Raw genomic sequence first — 22383 nt, 5'->3', positions numbered from 1 at the left:
ATATATGTATAGCTAAAAATGTATGGAAGAAGACATGGGCAAATAAGTGTCTAAATACAGTATTAGCATCAGCAGAGGATTGCGGTCGCGTGAGTTATAGTTGCCTGCGCTAACTATAACGGGGGAATTTCACTGGTTTTTTATCAGTAAAATTTCCGCTAACTATAACATGTGTGAAACCTATGGTTTTTTCAGTGAATTTATATATATATATATATATATATGTGTGTGTGTATATAAAATAACAGACTTAAAATAAAGCTATGAGTCAGAGTCAGGTAGGGTCCTTTCATTGTATTGCAATCACATGTGGTGGCAAGGAGTCCTATTAGTGTCAAGGGCGTCGTTCTTATTTCAAATGATTCTGCAGTGAAGGTAGGGTACCATATGGTGATTTCTTACATTAAAGGTCTGCTATCACTAAAGTATAAAAAAAAAATTATACTATACTTCCTTCATTAAGCGCTAAATCTTACAATTTTTACTTTTACCCTCTTTCATATTTCTACATTGACCAGTCTCGGAAGGATGGTGCACTGTTTGCTCTACAACTCTATGCCACTCCACGTCACTCTCTCTCTGCCCTTCCACTCTCTACCCCTCCACAACACTCTACTCCACTCGACAACACCACTCGGTGTCACCACTTGACACCACTACTCTATGACCCCACCACTCTGCTACCACTGCTCTCACCGCCCCTTTACTCCCCACTCTAGGCCCTTGGACTCCATGCTAATGTATTCTACGCCACTCTACTATATGCCACTTCACTCTATGACAGACTCATCTGAAACACTGCACTCTCTGCCACTGATCTCTATGCCACTGCACTCTAAGCTGCACCACTATTTTACTCTGCGCCGCTGCACTCCACGCCACTGCACTCTGACACTCAGATTTGCAAGACTGCATTCTATGCCACTGAACTCAATGCCACATTACTGTGCACGACTGCACTTTAAGTCACTGCTCTCTGCACCACTGCACTTTACTCTGCACCGCTCCACTGTACTGCACTCTGCACCACTACACTCTGCATTGCTCCACGCCACTCTAATATATTCTTTACCATTGCACTCTACACCACTGGACTCTACGTCACTGCACTCTGCACCACTCTGCTCTTCACCTCTACCCTGCAACACTAAACTCAACGCCACTCTTCTCTGAAACAATCTACTGTGCACCACTGCAATATACTCTGCACTCTACGTCACTCTACTCTGCGCCAATGCACTCTACACCACTTTAATCAACCAGTGCACTCTAAGCCGGTCTACTCTGCGCCACTGTGTTTTACACAGCTTCAATCTAGGCTACTGCACTTTACGACACTATAAGCTATGATACTCCACTCTGTGATGCACTATTCCATTAAACTCTACTCCAATCTATGCCTCTCCACTCTACAACACTATTCAATGCTATGCCACCCTACAGCACTACTCAACAACGCTCTACATAACCCCATCCATGCCACTTTACTCCACTCTATTGTACAGCACACCACCCCGCTGTACTCCACTCCACTCTGACACCCGATTCTACAACTCTTTACTCCACTCTGCCATTCCACTCTCTCCTACACCACTCCACTCTACAGCAATCTACTGTACATCACTCTACGCAAGACTCTCAACGCCACTCTGTTCTACACCGCCCTATGACACTCAGCCGCTATAATCTACGCCACTTCATCACATTGCACTTTTCGACTGTGACTCTCCAGTACCCCTCTAACCTTTAGCCCTGCTGAACAGCAGCCACACTCATGTACAATATGGCTAAAACATATTGGCAAAGTCATTAGCTTTTCAAAGGCCAGACCTTTTGGCTTTCCCAATGCTTATTTATTTTAACAGATACTACAGCCCATCGGCAGAAGACATTGGCAAGCCACATCGTCAAAAAGGCAAGACCTATTGGCTTTGCCAGTGCTTGTTTTTGTAGCAATAATTTGGTCTGCTAATGAACTAATAAAACTGTGTATTTCCTAACATCTTGTGTATGTCAATCAAGCATTACTACTCGAGGTCATTCTAAATTAATAAATCTGCATATTGAAACCATCATGCAGTATCACAACCAGAAACCATCCTTGGGTAATACATCCCCATCATGAATTCATCGACTAGTACGGTCCCAGTCCCATTCTAAAGTTATCCTTGGATCATCCATGAGTAATGCAGCTTCATTCTGAAGTCACCACAAGAGGATTCTGTAATAATACAGCCCCATCCTGAAATAATCATAGGATCACCCTGGAGTAATCCAGCCTAATCCTGAAATCATCATGGGATCATTCAGGAGTTGTACATTATCATCTCATGTTTTACACTGAAGTAATCGGGAACCCATCCTGGAGTAATCCATCCTAATCCTGAAATCATCATGGGCTCATCCTGCAGTAGTACAAGATCATGACATCTTTTCCACTGAAGTAATCGGGAGCTAATCCTGGAGTAGTTTCTCTGATGACTCGAGGAGTCATCTCATTTAAATATTCCACCCTATAGGCATACTTCAGGATGGCTTGGGAGGACTTCCCCAGATAATTGCAGGAATAGCCTGGCTGAAGTCATCGAATGACTTCAGAATGAGTCCAGGATGATCTTCCTTTTTGACTTGGGGTGGAGCCAGGAGGAGTGAGTGAGGATGAGTGTGGTTGTAGGGACGTTTAGGAGAAGTGATAAGAATATGGAGAGTAGCAGATGTGCGAGTGAGCCTGTGGCTATGGGGGGTGAGTGAGTGTGGATCCAGGGGATGGTAGAGGAAGTGAGTGCAAATCCAAGGAGAAGCTTGAATGTACACACAATGGCTGGCTGAGTGAAGGTGAGGGAGGATTGGTCTATGGTTTGATTAAGTGAGGGTGAGTGAAAGCGGATCTACAGAGTGGATACTTGAGGGTGAGTGGGTGTTCAGAGGAGGCTCTGTGCGCCCTACCTTCTTTCCTTGCCTAATTTCCCACCTTCTTCCCTTCCTTTCATGCCCCTTTCATCGATCCTTTTTCATTACTTCTCCTCTTTCATCCTCTTTCCCTTTTCCCCTTTCTTCTTGCCTTCCTCTTTGCTTCTTAGACATTGCAGCCTCATCTGTCTATTTTCCTCATTCCCTTTCTAAAACTCTCCTCTTTTCAAATCCAGTCAGTTCATGGTATATTTGGAATATCGGTGTTGCAATCTAGTGCATTTGTGCTGTAGGAAAAAAAACGAAATCAATGCATTCTTTCCCACTTCCATACAGTTCCTGTTAGTTCCATTTATACTTAATACGTTGTTGAGTAGTGTGACCTACAGGAGGTGTATTGTGGGCATTGTAGGAACTCTGATGAAAATTACAGTTTCTTTAAAAAAAAAAATTTTTAATTGATTTTCCACAGCAATTATCCAGACATCGTAGAGCGAGACATGAACATACTGATACATGGTATAGTTACATATGTTTACAATCAAATTAGAAGAGTACACATTCACATTGCATAGGGTCTATGAGAGTCTTAAATCGTTGAATGAGTCTCTAACAGCAGGACATTACGGATAGTACACAGCATTTTCGCCTACATCAGAAGTCCAGCATAACATATCATGGTTAATCAAATCTATCATGACCTATCACATCTATACCATCCTAACAAAACTTACCCAACCCGCCCTCTTCCCGCAAGCTCGGCAACAAGTGCCTATAGTAGCACTTTCACATGCCCAGATCTAAAATTTGCGTGTATCTCAGGTCCACAGTCTGTCCTAGGTGTACTGTGCATTCCTGCTATATTAAGTAATCAATCAATCAATCAGTGCATTTATAAAGCGCGCTACTTACCCGTGAGGGTCTCAAGGCGCTGGGGGGGGGGCCGCTACTGTTCAAAGAGCCAGGTCTTGAGGAGTTTTCTGAAGGCGAGTAGGTCTTCGGTCTGCCGTAGGTGGGTAGGGAGGGTGTTCCTGGTTTTGGCGGCGAGGTAGGAGAAGGATCTGCCGCCGGAGGTTGTTCATTGGATGCGGGGGACATCGGAGAGGATGGCGGACCGGAGCAGGCGGGTGGGGGTGTAGAGGCTGAGTCTGGTGTTCAGGTAGGCTGGTCCGGCATTGTGGAGTGCTTTGTGTGCGTGGGCGAGGAGCTTGAAGGTGATCCTCTTGTTGACGGGTAGCCAGTGTAGGTCTCTCAGGTGGGGCGTGATGTGGCTGCGGCGGGGAACATTGACGATTAGTCGGGCTGAGGCGCTTTGGATGCGTTGTAGTCGTCGTAGGTGTTTGGCTGGGATTCCTGCGTAAAGTGCGTTGCCGTAGTCCAGTCTGCTGCTGACGAGGGCCTGTGTCACCGTTCTTCTTTCGGTCGGGATCCACTTGTAGATCCTGCGGAGCATGCGGAGAGTTTTGTTGCAGGAGGAGGAAACGGCGTTGATCTGCTTGGACATGGAGAGGGAGGAGTCGAGGATGCGTGCATGGTCGGTGGGTGTTGGTGCTGGTGCTGTTCCCATTGTGGCCAGCCACCAAGAGTCGTCCCAGGCTGAGGGGGTAGGTCCGAGGATGAGGACCTCCGTCTTGTCCGAGTTCAGCTTCGAGGCGGCTGCTCCTCATCCAGTCGGCGACGGCCTTCATTCCCTCGTGGAGGTTGGTTTTGGCGGTGTGTGGGTCCTTGGTGAGGGAGAGGATGAGCTGGGTGTCGTCGGCGTACGAGATGATGTTGAGGTCGTGATGGCGGGCCACTTGTGCGAGGGGGGCCATGTAGACGTTGAACAGCGTCAGGCTGAGGGATGATCCCCGGGGGACGCCGCAGATGATGTCAGTGGCTTCGGATCGGAAGGGTGGGAGGCGGACGCTCTGGGTTCTGCCAGAGAGGAAGGATGTGGTCCAGTCAAGGGCCTTCTCTTGGATTCTGGCTTCTAGGAGGCGTTTCTTGAGAGTGCGATGGCAGACCGTGTCGAAGGCGGCTGACAGGTCTAGGAGGATGAGGGCTGATGTTTCGCCGTTGTCTAGTTGAGGCCTGATGTCGTCTGTGGCGGCGATGAGGGCTGTCTCGGTGCTGTGGTTTCGTCTGAAACCGGATTGGGACAGGTCCAAGATGTTGTTGTCTTCCAGGTGGCGGGCTAGTTGCATGTTGACTATTTTTTCGATGACCTTCGCCGGGAACGGGAGCAGGGAGATGGGCCGGAAGTTTTTGAGGTCCTTGGGGTCCGCCTTGGTCTGCTTGAGGAGGGCTTTGATTTCGGCGTGCTTCAAGCCTTCCGGGAATGTTGCTGTTTCGAAGGAGATGTTGATGACCTTCCGTAGTTGGGGTGCGATGGCTGCGTCTGCTTTGTTGAAAATGTGGTGTGGGCACGGGTCTGATGGAGATCCTGATCCATGCGTGTCTCGTCGTCATTGACGTTGGACCATGAGGTCAGTCGGTTGTCGCTGGTGGTGCTCGTAGGGGAGGTGGAGTCTGGTATAGTCGCGGCGGACGTGGTATTGAAGCTGTCGTGGATTTCAGCGATCTTGCGGTGGAAGAAGATGGCGCGAGAGTCGCACAGTTCTTGTGAGGGCGGGATGTCGTTGGTGTTGGCGCTGGGGTTGGAGAGTTCTTTTTTACGATTCTGAAGAGCTCTTTGCTGTCGTGTGCATTGTTGTCCAGGCGGTCTTTGAAGGAGGATCTCTTGGCTAATCTGATGAGGTGGTGATGTCTGTGGGTGGCGTCCTTGTGGGCTGCTTGGTTGTCCGGTGTGCGTTTGTGGAGCCATATCTTCTCCAGTTTCCGGCATGCGCGTTTGGAGGTCTGGAGTTCATCGGTGAACCAGGTGGCTCTCTTGCTGGCGTGGCTGTTGGAGGGTTTCTTGAGCATGGCGAGGGTGTTGGCGCAGTCGTCGATCCATTGTCTGAGGTTGCGGGCTGCGGCGTCTGGGTTGATGGGGTCGGTGGGTGGGTTCTGGGTGAGGGTGGCGGTCAGCTGGTCTTCGGTGACTTTGCTCCAGCAGCGGCGAGGGAGCTTCTTGAAGGTGAAATGGATGCAGCGGTGGTCGGTCCAGTGGAGTTCAGTGGTGTGGTCGAAGGTGACGTGGGTGCCTGTGGAGAAGACGGGGTCCAGCATGTGGCCGGCGGGATGGGTGGATGCGGTGACAAGTTGTCTGAGGCCGAGGTTGGCGAGGTTGTCGATCAGGGTGGCGGAGTTGGCGTCGTTGTTGTTCTCGAGGTGGAAGTTCAGGTCCCTGAGGAGGATGTAGTCCGTGGAGGCGAGTGCGTGGGAGCTGGCGAGTTCGGCGATGGCGTCGCTAAACTGAGCCCGTGGTCCGGGGGGTCTGTAGATGAGTGTTCCTCTGAGGGTGGTGCTGGGGTCGCTGTGGATCCAGAAGTGCAGGTGTTCGGCGGTGTTGAGGGTGTCATCTGTGTGGGTGGCGACCTTGAGGGTGGACTTGTGGACGATGGCTATTCCTCCTCGGATTCCGTTGACGCGATCCCTGCGGGTGATTTTGTAACCGTCCGGGATGGCTATGGCGATGTCGGGCGCCGAGGAGTCGTTCCACCAGGTCACGAAGGCCACGTCTGGGGCGGAGGTGTCGAGCAGATCCCAGAGCTCGACGGCGTGTTTGTATGCAGAACGGGTGTTGAGAAGTATGCAGAGAAGTAATAGATCCCCCTGATGCTGTAAGGAGCCTGTGTGTCCCATGCCAGTGGTCCAAGACCCCCGCAGATGGCATCATGACCCCTTAGTAGGATAATATATCTATCGCTGCACATTCCTCCATCATTGCATTCCAGCTCATCGATATCGGTGTTTTCCGTAGACCTCTATACTCCTCTTTTTTAGTTCAGCCCCTTCCGCCTTACCCCATCTCACTACTTCCGTATGCCAATCCTGTAGGGACGGAGCCCTAGCGGCTTTCCATTGTGTGGTTATGGCTCTTTTAGCTAGAAGGAGCGCAAGATTAGCAAACCGATAAATAGGATTACCCTTCTTTCCACGGGGCTCTAGTCCCAATATACAGTATTCCAGTGTGGCGTTATAACACACTGGGGCTATTTCCGTCATTATTTTGCACACCGTCGCCCAGTAGTGTCCCAGTCTAGGGCAGTTCCATACCATGTGTATCAGCCCCGCGTAGGGTGCGTAGCAGCGTGGGCAGGTATCACTTGCCCCTGGAAACATAGCACACAATCTGCGTGGGGTTAAATAGGCTCTGTGGAGTAACATCAATTGAATGCATTTAAATTTATGGTTACGAGACACCTTTTTGGGGTAGCCCAGTATAGGGTACCATTCCTTGTCTGTACATTCGCGGCCTATGTCCTCTTCCCAGCTGTCGCGCAATGGTCGTAATGAGATCGCCGTTTCAGTCCGAATCACGTGAGTCAACCATTTTGTCAGGCGTGCCCCATGTCCCTTTCGGTATTGCATGGTAAGTAGTGTGTTCGTGGTTGGTTTAGTATCCTCTGGTGACCATGTAGTGCGTATATATCTGCATGTAGTAGGAACAGTGTATCGGGGGCACCATGTTCGCGTATAAATGTTGCAGGTGTCATTAATACACCCTCAGAAAAGAACTCTCCTATTGTGGTAATGCCCGCATCAGTCCATGCCTGTAAAGCACGGTTAGTGACCAGTCCCGTTCGTGTGGGGACACCTAGCAGCGGAATGGTGGGAGCATACGGCGGTGTCTGTCCAGTATACCTCACTGCGCTCCTCCAGTAAGTAATGGCTATCCGTAGCAAGTGGGGTGTCGATGTTGGTATGAAGGCCTGAGGCAGTAAGAGCCTGTGGATGACCCCCTTGACCTGTCCCGCAGTGACATATCCAATTCTTTTAAATTACGTCCTGCAAGCCAAAATGCCAACCACTGCAGTTGGCTAGCATAGCAATATGCGCGCAAGTCCGGTACCCCGATCTCCCCTTGTTTTGTGGTTAATTGTAGTTTTGCCAGGCTGATACGCGTGCGCCCCGTGCCCCAGACTAACTCTATCAATAAAGAGTTCAATACTTTAAAAATCCTCGATGGTACAAGTATAGGTAGATTGGTGAAGTAATAAAGTAGCCGCGGCAACAGCACCATTTTAGTGATGGTTACTCGGCCCGCCACCGATAGGGGCTGCGAGATCCAGAAATGGATCTGAGATTTGAGAGCAGTAATCACGCGCGTTAAGTTGCCATCTAGGAGATCCGTGGCATCACGGTAAATCTGTATTCCAAGATATTTAAAAGTATCAGGCGCTATGTGAAAGGTCCAGGGGCCGAACGTAAATTGACCGCTTCTCACAGAGCTATCAAAGAAATAGGCATACGACTTGGCAGCATTAATAGCCAGGCCAGAAAGTTCTTGGAATGACGCAAATATGGAGGGCATTGGATGAGGATCCGCATCCATGTCTTTGATATAAAGAATGAGATCATCTGCGTAAGCTGAAACCGTGTGAGATGCATGACCTCGCGTTATCCCCTACAGCTTGAGAAAGAACGGAGTCTGTGCAGAAGTGGTTCCAGTGCCAGTATAAACAACAATGGCGACAAGGGGCATCCCTGTCGGGTACCCTGAGTCACCGTGTATTGCCGCGAGATATGCCGACCCCTGCGTGCCTGCGCAGTGGGGTTCGTGTATAGTAATATATTTGGCAGGTATACCAAATCGTGCAAGGGCATAGAACATATAGTCTCAATGCAAGGAGTCAAATGCCTGCCGCAAATCAAGCGATATGCAACCTTCCTTAGTTCCCGTTTCCTTAGTTCCCGTGCCGAGTGTGCCCATCATAATTTGGTGTAGGCGTCTGATGTTAAGTGCCGTGTTCCTACCAGGTACCAATCAGTGTGTATTAGTTTGGGGATAAACTGACAGAGGCGGGTGGCCAACAATTTACTCAGGATTTTATAGTCCGTGATAAAGGTCTATAACTCGATAGGATCAATCCATCCCTCCCAGGCTTCAGTAAGGAAACCACTAGCGCTTGCAGCGTAGTAGCGGGGAGCCCACCTGCTTCCAACGACTCATGATATATGCATTGTAAATGAGGAATCAGCAAGTCGGCATATACCACCTGAAATTCAACCGGAAGGCCATCATTCACGGGGGTTTTATTACATGGTAAAGCTTTAATCACCTGTCGGATTTCCACCCCTGTTATCGGTTGTGCTAATTCATCACGCTGCTGTTGTGTGAGCTTTGGTAAGCATAATCCAAGTCAAAGAAGGGTTCAAAATCAGTGTCAGTATGTCCAGTGAGTGGACCATATAGGTGCTCATAGTAGTCCCTAAACGCAGTATTGATGTCTAATTGCGTGTTAACCACAACATCCTCACTGTTTCGAATTTCCAATATAGGTGCGGGCAAGGGTGCGTTCCGAACCAACCGTGCTAGCAGCGGCCCTGACCTGTCTGCCTGTGTGTGTTGTCTCTGTGTGTATAGCCGGTGATCGACAACATGCTCGAGGAGTTCCACGTATTGTATGTTAGCCTCCCGTAGCTGTGTCAATTGTTCATTTGTCCCCAAAGCTTCCCCTTCCAGCGCAGCCAGTTTACCCTCGAGTTCAGTGAGATGTTCTATCAGAGCAAGCCGAACTCCTGTCTTAGTGCTAATTGCCACTCCCCTGATAACCGTTTTAAAGGCATCCCATTCCATCTGGCGAGTACTAGCAGACCCCGCGTTCTCCGAGAAATAATGGGCAATCGCCTCTGAGAGGGCATGACGGAAGACCGGATCTTCCAGCGTCGTGGGCTGTAGTTTCCAGGTCGGTTTTGGAGTTGGAATCTTGCCCCATTGTAGCGTTAATTCCACCGGGTTATGATCCGACAGGGTTTTGCCCATATGGAGTACCATAATAACTGATCCCAACAGTGCTCCGGAACACAGGAACCTATCTATCCGAGTGTGCAGTCGGTGTGGTGGTGAGTAAAAGGAATATTCTCTATGCCCTGGATGTTTTGCCCGCCATGCGTCATGAATTTCCCAGCCCTCTGTCCATCCTTTGAGTGCCTCAGCTTGCTTTTTGCTTTCTGTAGCGTGTAATGGGGGGTGAGACCTGTCCAGGTCAATGTCCAATACAGCATTAAAGTCGCCCCCCAACACCCAGGGATATTCGGCCCAGTCTGTCAGGGCTACACCCAGTGCAGCTGGATAATTTTCCTGATCAGTGTTCGGAGCATATATACAACCCATAACCACATGAGCCCCATCCAACAAGCCATGAAGTAACATATACCTGCCGTTAAGGTCTATTTTTTGCTCTAGAAGCCTGAAAGGGATATTATTACACACCCACACCGCCGCCCCCCCTGGCAAAAGCTGAGTATGTCATGGCAAACAGTTGCCCCCTCCATTTTTTCTGTAACTTGGCTGCCTCATCAGCATTAAGGTGAGTTTCTTGCAGGTAAGCTATAGCAACCTTCCTTCTATTGAGTTGCGCCAGGACACAGTGTCCCTTATGGATTGAACCCATGCCCCTCCCGTTCCAGGTGCAGTAGGTGTATCTATTATGTAATGCCATTGTGGTACAGATAGCGCATTGGCCACGCGACATGTGGAGTTCGAAGCCCTTCAGACATGAGCTGCATACGAGCCGAGCATGCCTCAACATAGAAACTCCCCAATACTTGCTTCCCCCATAAAACATCAGAGGACCAAACTTGAAACAAAAGTCCAACATGGACTCCAAACAGTAAATGTCATATCGCAATTGCCTGGGGGGGGTGGAGGCTTGAACTGCGGCAGTTCATACAAACATCACATTGCCCATTTGAAAAAGCGTTGGTTATGTTAGCACACTTCCCTATACAGCTTAGTTACACTAGACCTACTAAAGCAGTCATCAACAGTAGTATATATTGCATAGCATCTATATACATTACCACTCCCGATCATCCCGGAACACAACATTAGAAGTCTCTGGCAATTTGAGCCAATATCAAGAGGAACAGCGTTATGCTAGTCTCAGAGTCTGAGCGCACCATGGCCGCATCTGATGAGTGCACTGAAGTCGCTGCAGTTTGAGCATCATGAGCAGCCAACGCCGCTGCCGTCAGGAGTGCATCTTTCTGGCTGTTTGTGATCTGTTCCGAGGTTGGGCCAGCGTCCATAGTGTCCACACTACTGCCATTTCCCGGCCTGAGTAGTCCAGCAGTCCGCAGCAGGGAGGCATGATGTAGTTGTCCTGATGGAAGTGAGGACTGTGAGGTCTCCAGCGTAAAAGTTATTTCGAGCCAGTCCGCCTCTTCCTCCGGGCTTTCAAAAAAGATCGATTTTTGTCCGTAAAAAACCTCCAGTCATGCCGGTAACAGCAGTACATATTTCAAGTTGTGTGCACATAGTTTCTTTTTGATTCCTTGAAAAGTAGCTCTAGCATTCTGGACTGCCTGGGTAAAATCTCGGTAGAGAGAAATTATCCCATTCTCAAAACGTATGTGAGCATTCTCTCTAGCGGCCCGTAGGATCGTGTCGGGGTCCTTGTAATGTAGTATGCGTGCGATCAGAGGGCGGGGTGGTGCGCGTGGTTGAGGAGGTCTGGGCGGTACTCGGTGCGCACGCTCCACACTGTACAGGGATGTTAGGCCCTCTTTCGCCACATGGTCCCTCAGCCAGTCCTCTACAAACTGGGTGGGGTTGGATCCCTCACTGCGCTCCGGTATTCCAAGTATGCGGACATTATTGCGGTGGGACCTCCGTTCTGCGTTGTCCACTCTGTCCTGCAAGCCCTTCAGTTGGCGTTGGAATTGTTCTAGCTGGGCGGAATGCATGGTCTGCTGGGGTATGAGATCGTCCAGTGCCAACTTATTCAATTTGACCTTGTCGGCAATCTTCTTGTGGTCCGCCAGCTGTAAACCTAGATTGGTGGACATCGTCCTCTTTCGCGCCTCCAGCTCTGTTCGTGAGTCACGTATCTCCTTCAGAATTAAGTCCAGATTAGCATCGTGGGGATCCGTCCACGTGCGAGGTATCACATCATTATCCGAAGCATTGGAGGGGTCACTGCCAAATATGCGCCCCATTGTGCCATGGCGTTCGCCCATTCGTCTCTGCTCCAGGATGTTTACTTGCGGGGCCACCAGAGCAATTCACCTTGCAGTTATATGCTCACAGGTAGGCTCAGGCCAAAGGTGTAAACCAACTATGCATGCAGCCGTGTGTTATGGGTCTATTCCCAGCCAGGCACCGGTCACTCACTCCCAGTGTGCACCGTCATGAATGCTGGTCTCCTCACAACTATTGGACAATAAATCAATCCTAATGGAGGCAGTACCAATGAACCCCCAGTTTGGTCTAGGGCACTCCACTGCAGTCAGGGCAGCCAGCAGGTAGAGCTCGTTACCACTGCTAGTGTGTGTAGCCACCATTCATGGGGGCGGGGGCACCAGTGCTCAGAAGCGGCCCTGGCAGCGATACAGTTCGTTAGTCCCAGCAGCGGTTTTTCTATTCATGCACAGAGGCTCGGGCAGCGGGCGGAGGCCACCCCAATGTGTCTTCGTGCAGGTTGTTTCCCTTCATAGTCAGCGGGGATTATAGCGGTTTCTGTCTCAGGAGCAGGGGCGTCCCCACACGGGCTCTCCCAATACACCTCCTCACACAGGCTTTGGATGCAATCACCAGGATATGTCCCAGTTAGGGGGGGGAGGCGCCCGCAGCACCCACGCTTCGCATTGCCAGTGTTCTCCCCAAGTGCTCAGTCACTCACCGCAGCGCCTCCTTCATCCACCATTACGTGCGCTGGTCGGGTTCGTGGCCGTCTACATCCGCCACTTTGTTTTCATGGCCGTTGCTGTCGCATATCAAATCGGGCATTCAGTCTTCTGCCGCAGTCACCTCCTTCACTAGCACCAACCAGGAACAGTGTCCATATCTCCTTTGGCAAAATCGCCCATGTCCGCCGCAGGCACGGCAGGAGCTGCGAGTTTCAGCGGGATCTCCTCGCAGCAGACGCGGCTCCGCCCTCCGTCACTCCACAGCCCCAGTGTCGTCCAGGAATAGCACAGAAATGGACAGGATCCGCTGAGTCCACGGGGCTCAAAACGCAGTCATCGGTCCCAGAAGTGTTCCACTGTTGAAGGATGGGTGACCCAGCCGTGTAGGTCCAGATTAGTACAGGATATTTCGCTAAGTGTCAGGGTATGGGACGGAGCTCTTTCAGCTCACGTCCTCCATGCCCAGCATTTGGCCATGCCCCCCTCATGAAAATTACAGTTGACCAGGTAAATTGGTGCCTGTTGAAGCCAGTCAGGAGCATGGGGGTTTTGGGCATGGAATGATCACTTATGAAGAACTTCATTCGGTTCCAGCTGTATCCCGTGACGTGCTCTTGGATTCTGAAGGTGTCAACCAGAAGAACATTCCCTATTCTTCTGTTGGAAACACAGATTTCACTTTCCAAAAGTCATGTGCCTCAATCTGATCCAGTAAAAACCTTTTCAACTAGTTCATTGGAATTTCCAGGAGTAAATTTGTGAAATGTTGTCTTGAGTTGTTGCTGGGGGTATTCCAAACCCTCCTACTTCCTACCCAGTTCTCTCGAAAGATTGTCATGCTAGATGGGTTTACTTGCATTATTCCTTCCATCCTCCCTTTCTTCTTTCCTTTATCCATGCTTTCTTCTTTGCCTCTTTATTTCTTCTTTCATTAGGACACCCTTTCTTTCTTCCTTATTATTCCTTTCCTGCTTTCTTGCTGACTTTCTTCCTTTTCCTCAATGTATCCCTTTCTTCTTCCTCGAATTCTAAGCCCTCCTCTGTTGTCCTACCGCCTCCTCACCCATTTCCTCCATGAAGGGCTAGCAGTAGCATTATATATTTCCCCTCTCTGCACGCAAAATGGCAGTCGGGTTCTCTGGTATTAATGAAGGATGAGGGAGGAGGTGTGTGAAGTTAGAAAGGATGGACACAAACACACGAACAACAAAAAATACCCACTGGTCATAAAGTTCTAAGCAAGTTGGACATTTAAGTGAAAGTTGTGAGTATCATGAGCATTTTGTACACAACTATGTTTTGAGTTGCGTTATAAGGGAGGCAAACCTAAGCAAGTTATCGATTTGCATACGTAATGCTCACAAGACATCAGCAACATTGGGGCCCATTAGGATGGCGGGCGGTGGCGGTGTCTGAAAGACACCACCATCCATATTACGATGCTGGCGGTCGTATGCCTTTCCACGGCGGCAACGCCGCCTTGGAAAGGCATACGGTCTTTGCTTTGGGGGCCCATTGCGGGCCCCCAGGGTGAATGGGGGTGCACAAGGGGGGGTACCTATGGTAACCCCCCTCATTGCCATGCACTGCGTGGCAGGCACCACGTGGTGCCTGGCATGTAGTGCATGGCAATTTTGTGCACAGTCCTTTTCCATTGCGGGCGGGTCTGCAGCCAGCAGATCCACCCACAATGGAAAAGGCACAGGATAAGCCCGCCAGTGTGGCGGGCACAACCTAATGTGCATGGCGGACCGCCGCAGCTTCGGCGGGCAGTTCCGCGCTCCGTTACGGTCCGCCCGCCATCGTAATAGGCCACCATAGGTACCAACAAAGATAGGGGGGTGAGGAGTAAGAACTCTACATTGAAAACTAGTTTTAATATAGACAATGATGGATAATGCCTGCCACAGAAACTGTGCATTAATGGTCAATGACCCATGTGTACAGATGGACCTTCAGAAATGATGAATGCCAACTTTAAGAAAGGCAACAGCAGCACCCATAAGGGTGACATCAGGGGAATAAAAGGCAAAGTCTTCCACTTGAAATAATTAGGGAAAGGAACTGAAGGACAACACAATTAACGCAGCCAGGGAGACCAAAAGCAACAATAGCTGGACAACTTCGCGTGGGTGAAGTATTCAAGATCAATCACTGCCTTAAGGCGATTATGGGTAGCAAAGTGCGATCATTTACTCAAGGACATGGTGGTAACCAGCAAAGAAGGTTCAGCAGCTTGTGCAAGGACAGGGCGACCATGGCTAATGATGGGAAATATACTTTCCCATGAACATGACTATAGTGGGCACACAGTGCCATGGGGAATACCTTACACATTCATAGGGTTATCATGGGCAAAATGAGCAATGGGTTTCATAAGTACAGAGTAACAACTGTCAGTGATGTGGAAAGGGTGTCCAGTTCAGTGACTCTCATGTGCATGGGACATTGACAAGTATCTGCAATGATTTCTCCAAAGCCACCATGAGCAGTGAAGGACAATGAGCAGCGACTTTCACTTAGGCAGACAGACCAGACACATGAATGGGACAAGTTAAGGCAGGAGTGGGCAATTACAACTGCAAGAATAAGACAACCCTGGACAATGACTTTCACAGGGACAGAGTGACTATGAGCAACAAGGGTCAAATACAGAAGCACAGAATGACCGAGGGCAGTGAAGGCCAGCAGCATCTGCTGGGCGACAATTAGAAATTGGTTTGCCATTGCCTGAGCCACCATGGACAACTCCCACCAAGACAGGAGCACTACGGACGAGTATATACTCTAATTACCAGCACGTTTGGCTGCTTTTGGGAAAGCCTTACTCCCCCTGGTTGACTGCAGATTGCTGTGACAATTTATTTTTATATTTTGTATTTCCTGGAAGACCTGTGACACCAGTTAGATTCAAATCAGATATTCTCTTCTAGTCTAAATGTTTTACTAGGAGATTTCTTCCAAACGTAATCTTTCATTCTTAAGTTTGTTCAATTGATTTTCACTGCATGGGCTTTGGTACCCTTTAAATAATTAAATCTGCACAACCTATCCTTATAAGCTAGACTGCCTCTGGTTTTAACTCAGCTACTATTTGAGTGTTGCCATTAATGTCTCTTTATATGATATAATGGAGGCTGCCAATGCCCTATACGCCGATGACCTACTCATGTTTTTGGAGAATACTGCTGACGCCTTCGTCGGAGCAAAACGTCTACTGCATGACCTAGGCGCTGTTGCTGGACTCAATGTGAATTGGGCGAAGTCCTGCCTGTTCCCCGCGGCCCCTCTGGCTGGTGGTCCTTTAACTACAGATGGGGTACGGTGGGAATACTGCTACTTGACATATCTGGGGGCCTGAATCTATCATACGCAGACTGATTTACTGGAGGGCAATGTGGGTAGAGCCATCCGGAGCCTTGAAAGTAATGTTGAGTTTTGGGGAAGCCTGCCTCTCTCGGTGGCTGGCTGAGTGGCCCTCCCCAGACTATTGTACTATTTTAGAACCCTGCCGGTTTGGATACCCGCTTCAATCTTTAAACAGCTTCAATCATTGATTACAGAGTTTCTCTGCGCTGCTGGCAGATGGAGGGTGGCGCTCAAAATACTAATGAGACCGAAGGCTGAGGGTGGGCTAGAGGTTCCTGACCTTGAGGCATACTACTTGGTGGCCCAATTACAGTGGCTTACCCAAGCAGTAGCAATGGAATTTCGAGGGCTGGGCGGACAAGATAATGGGCAGACCCCCGGGCAGGCACTGTCTCGCATTATATTACAACTACCACTACGACCTAAGGCACTCACTACCGAATTACAGACGTTTCGGCTTTATTGAAACAGGAGTCAGAGGAGAGGGCAGATCGCACCTCCTTATGCCCCTGAGATCCCTTTGGCCATGTGCATTGCTCTGCCACATGGGGGCAACTGGTCCGCGTTGATTGACTGGAGGGAGAAGAGCTTGACCACACTTGGGGACCTGTATGAGGACAATACCTTGCTCCCCTTTCGTACACTGCAAGAAGGCACGACCTACCTCGCGGGGACTTTCTGCTCCACTCGGCCCTCGTTGCGGCCGAATCACTGACAGAATATCGAAGGTCAGAATATCGACCTACAGAAATATCGGAGGAAGAATATCGAAGTCAAGAATATCGACATCCTATCTACATTATGGTAAGTACAAAAATATCGGAAAAAAAATATCGATGTTAAAAATATCGTTGTTAGAAATATCGTTTTTTATTTAAGTAAAAAAAAATGTAAAATAAAGTAAATAATACATATAATTAAAATAAACATAGTTAAAAATATTTTAAAATGTTTAAAAATTGTAAGTAATATATATAATGTAAATATTATTAAACATATACATATAATATATATTATATATACTTATATTATTTATTAATATTTTTTATTAATTATTTTAATAAGGTATCAACTGTTAAAAAATATCTTATAAATTAGAAATACATCGATACACATAAAACAATAATATAAATACAATTTAAATAAATATATTTAAAAAATTTAAATTATTTATATATTTTTTAAATTAATTATACACTACATCAACTAAAATAATACAAAAAATATTAGATAGCGGAGGGAATAAAATTACTATTCCAACTCCAAACAGTAGGGAAAGTGTTGGATAGCGTAAGGATAAAAATTACTATTCCAACTCCAAACAGTGGGACAGTAGGAAAAGTGTTGGATAGCATAGGAGTTAAAATTACTCTTCCCACTCCAGGGAGTGCAACAGTAGGGAAAGTGTTGGATAGCGTAGGGGTAAAAATTACTATTCCCACTACAGTGAGTGCAACAGTAGGTAAAGTGTTGGATAGCGTAGGTGTAAAAATTACTATTCCCACTCCAGTGAGTGCAACAGTAGGGAAAGTATTGGATAGAGTAGGGGTTAAAATTACTATTCCCACTACAGTGAGTGCAACAGTAGAGAAAGTGCTGGATAGCGTAGGGGTAAAAATTACTATTCCCACTCCAGTGAGTGCAACAGTAGGAAAAGTGCTGGACAGCGGAGGGGTAAAAATTACTATTCCCACTACAGTGAGTGCAACAGTAGGTAAAGTGTTGGATAGCGTAGGTGTAAAAATTACTATTCCCACTCCAGTGAGTGCAACAGTAGGGAGAGTATTGGATAGAGTAGGGGTTAAAATTACTATTCCCACTACAGTGAGTGCAACAGTAGAGAAAGTGCTGGATAGCGTAGGGGTAAAAATTACTATTCCCACTCCAGTGAGTGCAACTGTGGGGAAAGTGTTGGATATCGTAGGGGTTAAAATTACTATTCCAACTCCAGTGAGTGTAACAGTGTGGACAATGTAAGATAGCTTAGGGTTTAAATTAACATACTTATTTAAATAATGTTTGTAAAATAAATACCATATTCATAATTAATTAACAAAAAATGTATAATAAAGACCAATAAAATTAAATTAATATTTACTTACATAACATTAAATTACTTCCCACCCTATTCCCCCAGAAACACACAACCCGCTACACATAAAAAAATAGCACAATTAATTTATTTATCAATTAATCAATTAATAAAAATTAATTACCAATGAAAAATTAACTAACAAAAAATTAATAATAAATACCAACAACAAAATACTTAATTATAATAAATTAATTCCCACCCTATTCACCTATAAACCCACAACCTACAACACATGAACAAATAACACAATTAACTTAATTATCAATTAATAAGTTTAATTACCAATTAATAGTAAATTTACAATAAATTAACAATAACAATAAATAAAAAATAATATTTTAATTATAGTTAATATAATGATAAATTAATCAGTGAATACAAATTAATTACCAATTAGTAATTATTTAACAATAATTTACTAATCAATAAATAAAAACATATCAATTAATTAATTATACTTAAATTACTTCCCACCCTATTCCCCTATAAACCCACAACCCATTCTGATGCTAAAACACAAAATTTACATTAAAATATTACTAATTTCTAAACATTTAATACATATATTTAAAAATAATGAAAATACATTACAAAAAATGTTAAACATATATATAAAATACATACTAAAATACATAACACTAATATAAATATCGATATGATTAACAACTATATTTTTGCTATCGATATTACTTACTTCGATATTACTTACTTTGATATAAAAAAACGATATTACTTACCTTAAGGTCAATATTCTGGTCACCGATATTCTTGACGTCGATATTTTGTCCCTACAATATTAAAAAATCGATATTAGTGTAGGTCGATATAAAAAAAGTCGATATTTTGACTGCTCACCGTTGCTGCTATCCAAAAGCATTGGCGGGAGGGGCTCATTGAGCCACAAACCTCAATGGTCTGCCAATCCATTGTATCAGTGGCTGGAACCCTTAAGGCAGTTACCTGCCTTTATAAGTGTATGATACATGAGGCACTAACTCCATTACTGATACTACAACAGAATTGGGAGGGGCATTTGGGTGAAGAGATTCCTGAGAAATTATGGGCTGAACTAGTCGAACGGGCATGGAAAGGCTCTAGAAATGCCAATTTCCAACTTGTGCATTTTTTTATAATACACAAGGCGTACCTTACCCCGGCAACAATTAATAAATATTTTAACACGGATACGGCAATGTGCCCGCTCTGCAACACGGAGGATGCGGATTTCCGCCACATGATGTGGGGTTGTCCCCAGCTTGGGACATACTGGGAATAGGTGGTTACACTACTGCGAGACATCACTAAAAGAGATGTAGAGCCCACTATAGGTCTCTGTCTGCTGCACTGGTTTCCCCATACTTCCAAGAATAAGATAACTAGTAAGTATTTGGACCTGGGCCTCCTCTGGGCTAAAAGAGACATTACAGCACATTGGATTTACAAGAGGGGCCCAAGCGTCCAGAGATGGAAAGCTGACCTCCTTAAATGGGCAGAATGTGAGGGCAGCGTTAGATTACAGTTGGCTCATCGAGCAAATAGTGAGAAAGCTGTGGAAGCAGCGAGGGCGTGGGAAGCGTTGGTGGTCTTGTTGAAAGTTTCGGACGATGATCTGGATGATGATCTTCTGCTGGTGACCCAGCTGCTTTGCCCGGACCCCTGTGTATCTAATAAGCTGATGTTTATACCTATTGTATCCCTGACTATACCTGCCTCAGCCACGGAGGCACTCCCTGATCCTGGCTGCAGTGTACCTTTATAGCGCTCCTTTCTGATACACCTTGACGTTGCCATTACTATTGCTGTGTGTGACACACCGAGGGGAGGGACAAGAGGGTGAGGGGAAAGCTCGTTTCGTATTTTTAAATGGGCGGCTAGGATGCCTTTTCTATTATCCTCGTTGACAATTGGTTATTATTAATACATTTGTTTACCAAGAGTCTTGTTGACATTTGGCATTATTACATTGAAGAACGATATATAGTACACGCTGGCTATGGCTATGTCACTTGTCCCTGGGTGCGACCAGGTTATATTGTCGTTATATGTGCACCAGCTTGCTTAAGTATTCTGATAATAATTGAATTGTAATGTTTTGGAAATAATAAAAACATATTTAAAAAAAATAAATGGAGGCTGTCAAGGCCTGGGATGAAATCTAATAAGCATTGTTAATGAAATCAATTAGTCATCAAGATGATATACCAGTTATTGATCAGGGACTCTAACACTTATGCTCCTTCACTCTCTCCACAGCTGTGCTCTGAGAGAAGCCAATGATCGACGAAAAGAGACCTATGCCAAGCAGCACGAGGTCCTTTTCTTGGTTCAGAGGTCACCCTGGAATATCATGAAGCTTGGTCGCCTTGGGGAGGCACCGAAAGAATATCGTCTGCCCTACCAGCGGGCCCTGCCAATGCCCATCTTCAAGCCTGTGGACCTGGGAGGCAAGACGGAACGAGTGCCCACACCTCAGGAACTGCGCAGAATGATTGAGTTTGAAAGAGCCCTGAGCAATCCAGGCAACGGCCTGTGCAAAGACAAGAAGATGATCTCTGAAATCACCAAAGAGTTGCCCCTGGTCATGCAGCCTACACGCATGGACTTTGGGAAGGTGCCACTGCCACGGTCGCTGTCCAGAACCTTGTCCCAGGAAGCCCAGCGAGGCTAAGGAATGCAGGAGGTCAATCCACTGTGCTTGCGTTGCAATCCTCTCTCTAGAAAATCAAGTGCCTTGAGGCCGTGGAGCTCTGTATGTGTTGTGTTAGGACAGGCAGCAATGCTTAGCATACCAAAAGCTATGAAGAGCAGAGCTGTGGTAACGCTGCCAAGTAGACAAGATGGTGACTTCCAGCACCAGTCCCTCACACTCTGAGCTCCTTTCTGATGCAGGATTGGAAATGCCAAAAACAAGCCTGGGACTCCTGCTACCCCCATTCTGCAGGGAGGACCTATAAGATCCCAGCTGGAAAGCTCAGACGGGAGCCATAAGAAAGTGCAGTAAAGGGAAAGTAGACTTTGGTATAGAGAAGTGACAATCCCATGATTAGAGGGAGGAACAAGGCCACCATTGACATTCAGGAAGCGGATTGCTAATATTGACTCTTCCGTTAGGCCTTCTCCCCATATACCCATATGTTGACGTCATTTTGTTCGGTTGTTATTGGAGCCTCTTGAGTCACAAACAGTTCAGTGCAGTGAGGTGTAAGATGAGAGTAGAGACAATGGGATGTGGAAGGCAGGCACCAGAATTTCATCCAGACCGTAGGAGGTTGACTGGAAACTCATCAGCAGGCCTTTTTCTTCCGAGATGTTGGCATGGAAATATCTGCAGGATTACCTTTACCGGAGGTTAAAAAATAATGATAGGAAGGTTATTGAGCTGCACTCCGACATGGCCACATTTTTGGGAATGTCGGCTACCTCTCAAAACCGAAAGAAAAGATGTGCTTCCATTGCGTCTTGGTGCTCAGCCTTACAACCCAAGGCCACCTCTACTTGATTTAGAGGTAGCATGGCAAGAGGGATGCTTTAAGGGTTGCAGGAAGGGTAGATGGGTGGGGAGTGTATAGATGCTAGTTCTGTCCAGTGTCATGAGTAAAAGAGTACTGGCAAGAAATGGAAAATTACTTGACAGTCAAGGACGGAGCAGAAAGGTAACAAAGGTTGGACCAATCTAGTCTTCTCAGAGGGGTACGGTAAGGTTGGGGGCAGTCCTGGAGGTTTCCTAATCCCACATTGATGTGTGCTAAATGAGAAAGAAGTGGACGCAGGGGCAATTCAGTGCTGTGTGCAGAGTGGTACTGGGGGAAGAGGGATATTGGACCAGTCCATATGAGGAGAGCCCCGGGAGTTGTCTTTGAAAGGACTGCTGTGTGAGCATTTCATAGCATCCTTCCCTTATACTCACAGTTACCTCTGTTGTGATGTGTCATAACGCGCATGCCATTGTATTCAGTTTGACTATCCATTCATCGCTTACAAAATAAAGTTATTTTTCTATCTGGTATAAAATAATGGCAGCTTTTATTGATCTGATAATATGTTGTCAGTCACTCCTTGGTTTCCGATTGTATATTATTGTTCCCATTCGTGTGTTATTTTTGTCTGATAATTTTAGTTGTTGTAGGTGCAGAGGGCAGGTTGTAATATACCATGCACTTCAATTAGAAGGACCTCAGATTTCAGGTTAGAACTCAACGAATACATCAACACAGAAACAAAATATAATGCATTCTTCGCTCGAAGTTAGGGATGTAGGCATTGGTAAAACCACTGATTTCTCCCAGCTC

General features: G+C 46.8%; 1 protein-coding gene across 1 annotated transcript in view; it reads left to right on the top strand.

The window, feature by feature from the left end:
* The window catches only part of LOC146869604 (telethonin-like), a 34506-nt gene extending 12405 nt beyond the window's left edge, over nucleotides 1-22101 (top strand). The window contains exon 2 of the mRNA XM_085608540.1: nucleotides 20348-22101. Within this exon, the coding sequence (XP_085464666.1) occupies nucleotides 20348-20762 (415 nt within the window). The 3' untranslated portion in view covers nucleotides 20763-22101. The remainder of the gene's footprint in view (nucleotides 1-20347) is intronic.
* The last annotated feature ends 282 nt before the right edge of the window (nucleotides 22102-22383 follow it).

Source organism: Triturus cristatus, chromosome 1_1 (genome assembly GCF_964204655.1).
Source record: "Triturus cristatus chromosome 1_1, aTriCri1.1, whole genome shotgun sequence".
In the NCBI taxonomy this organism is placed as follows: Eukaryota; Metazoa; Chordata; class Amphibia; order Caudata; family Salamandridae; genus Triturus; species Triturus cristatus.
This window is presented reverse-complemented; position numbering and strand designations above follow the sequence as displayed.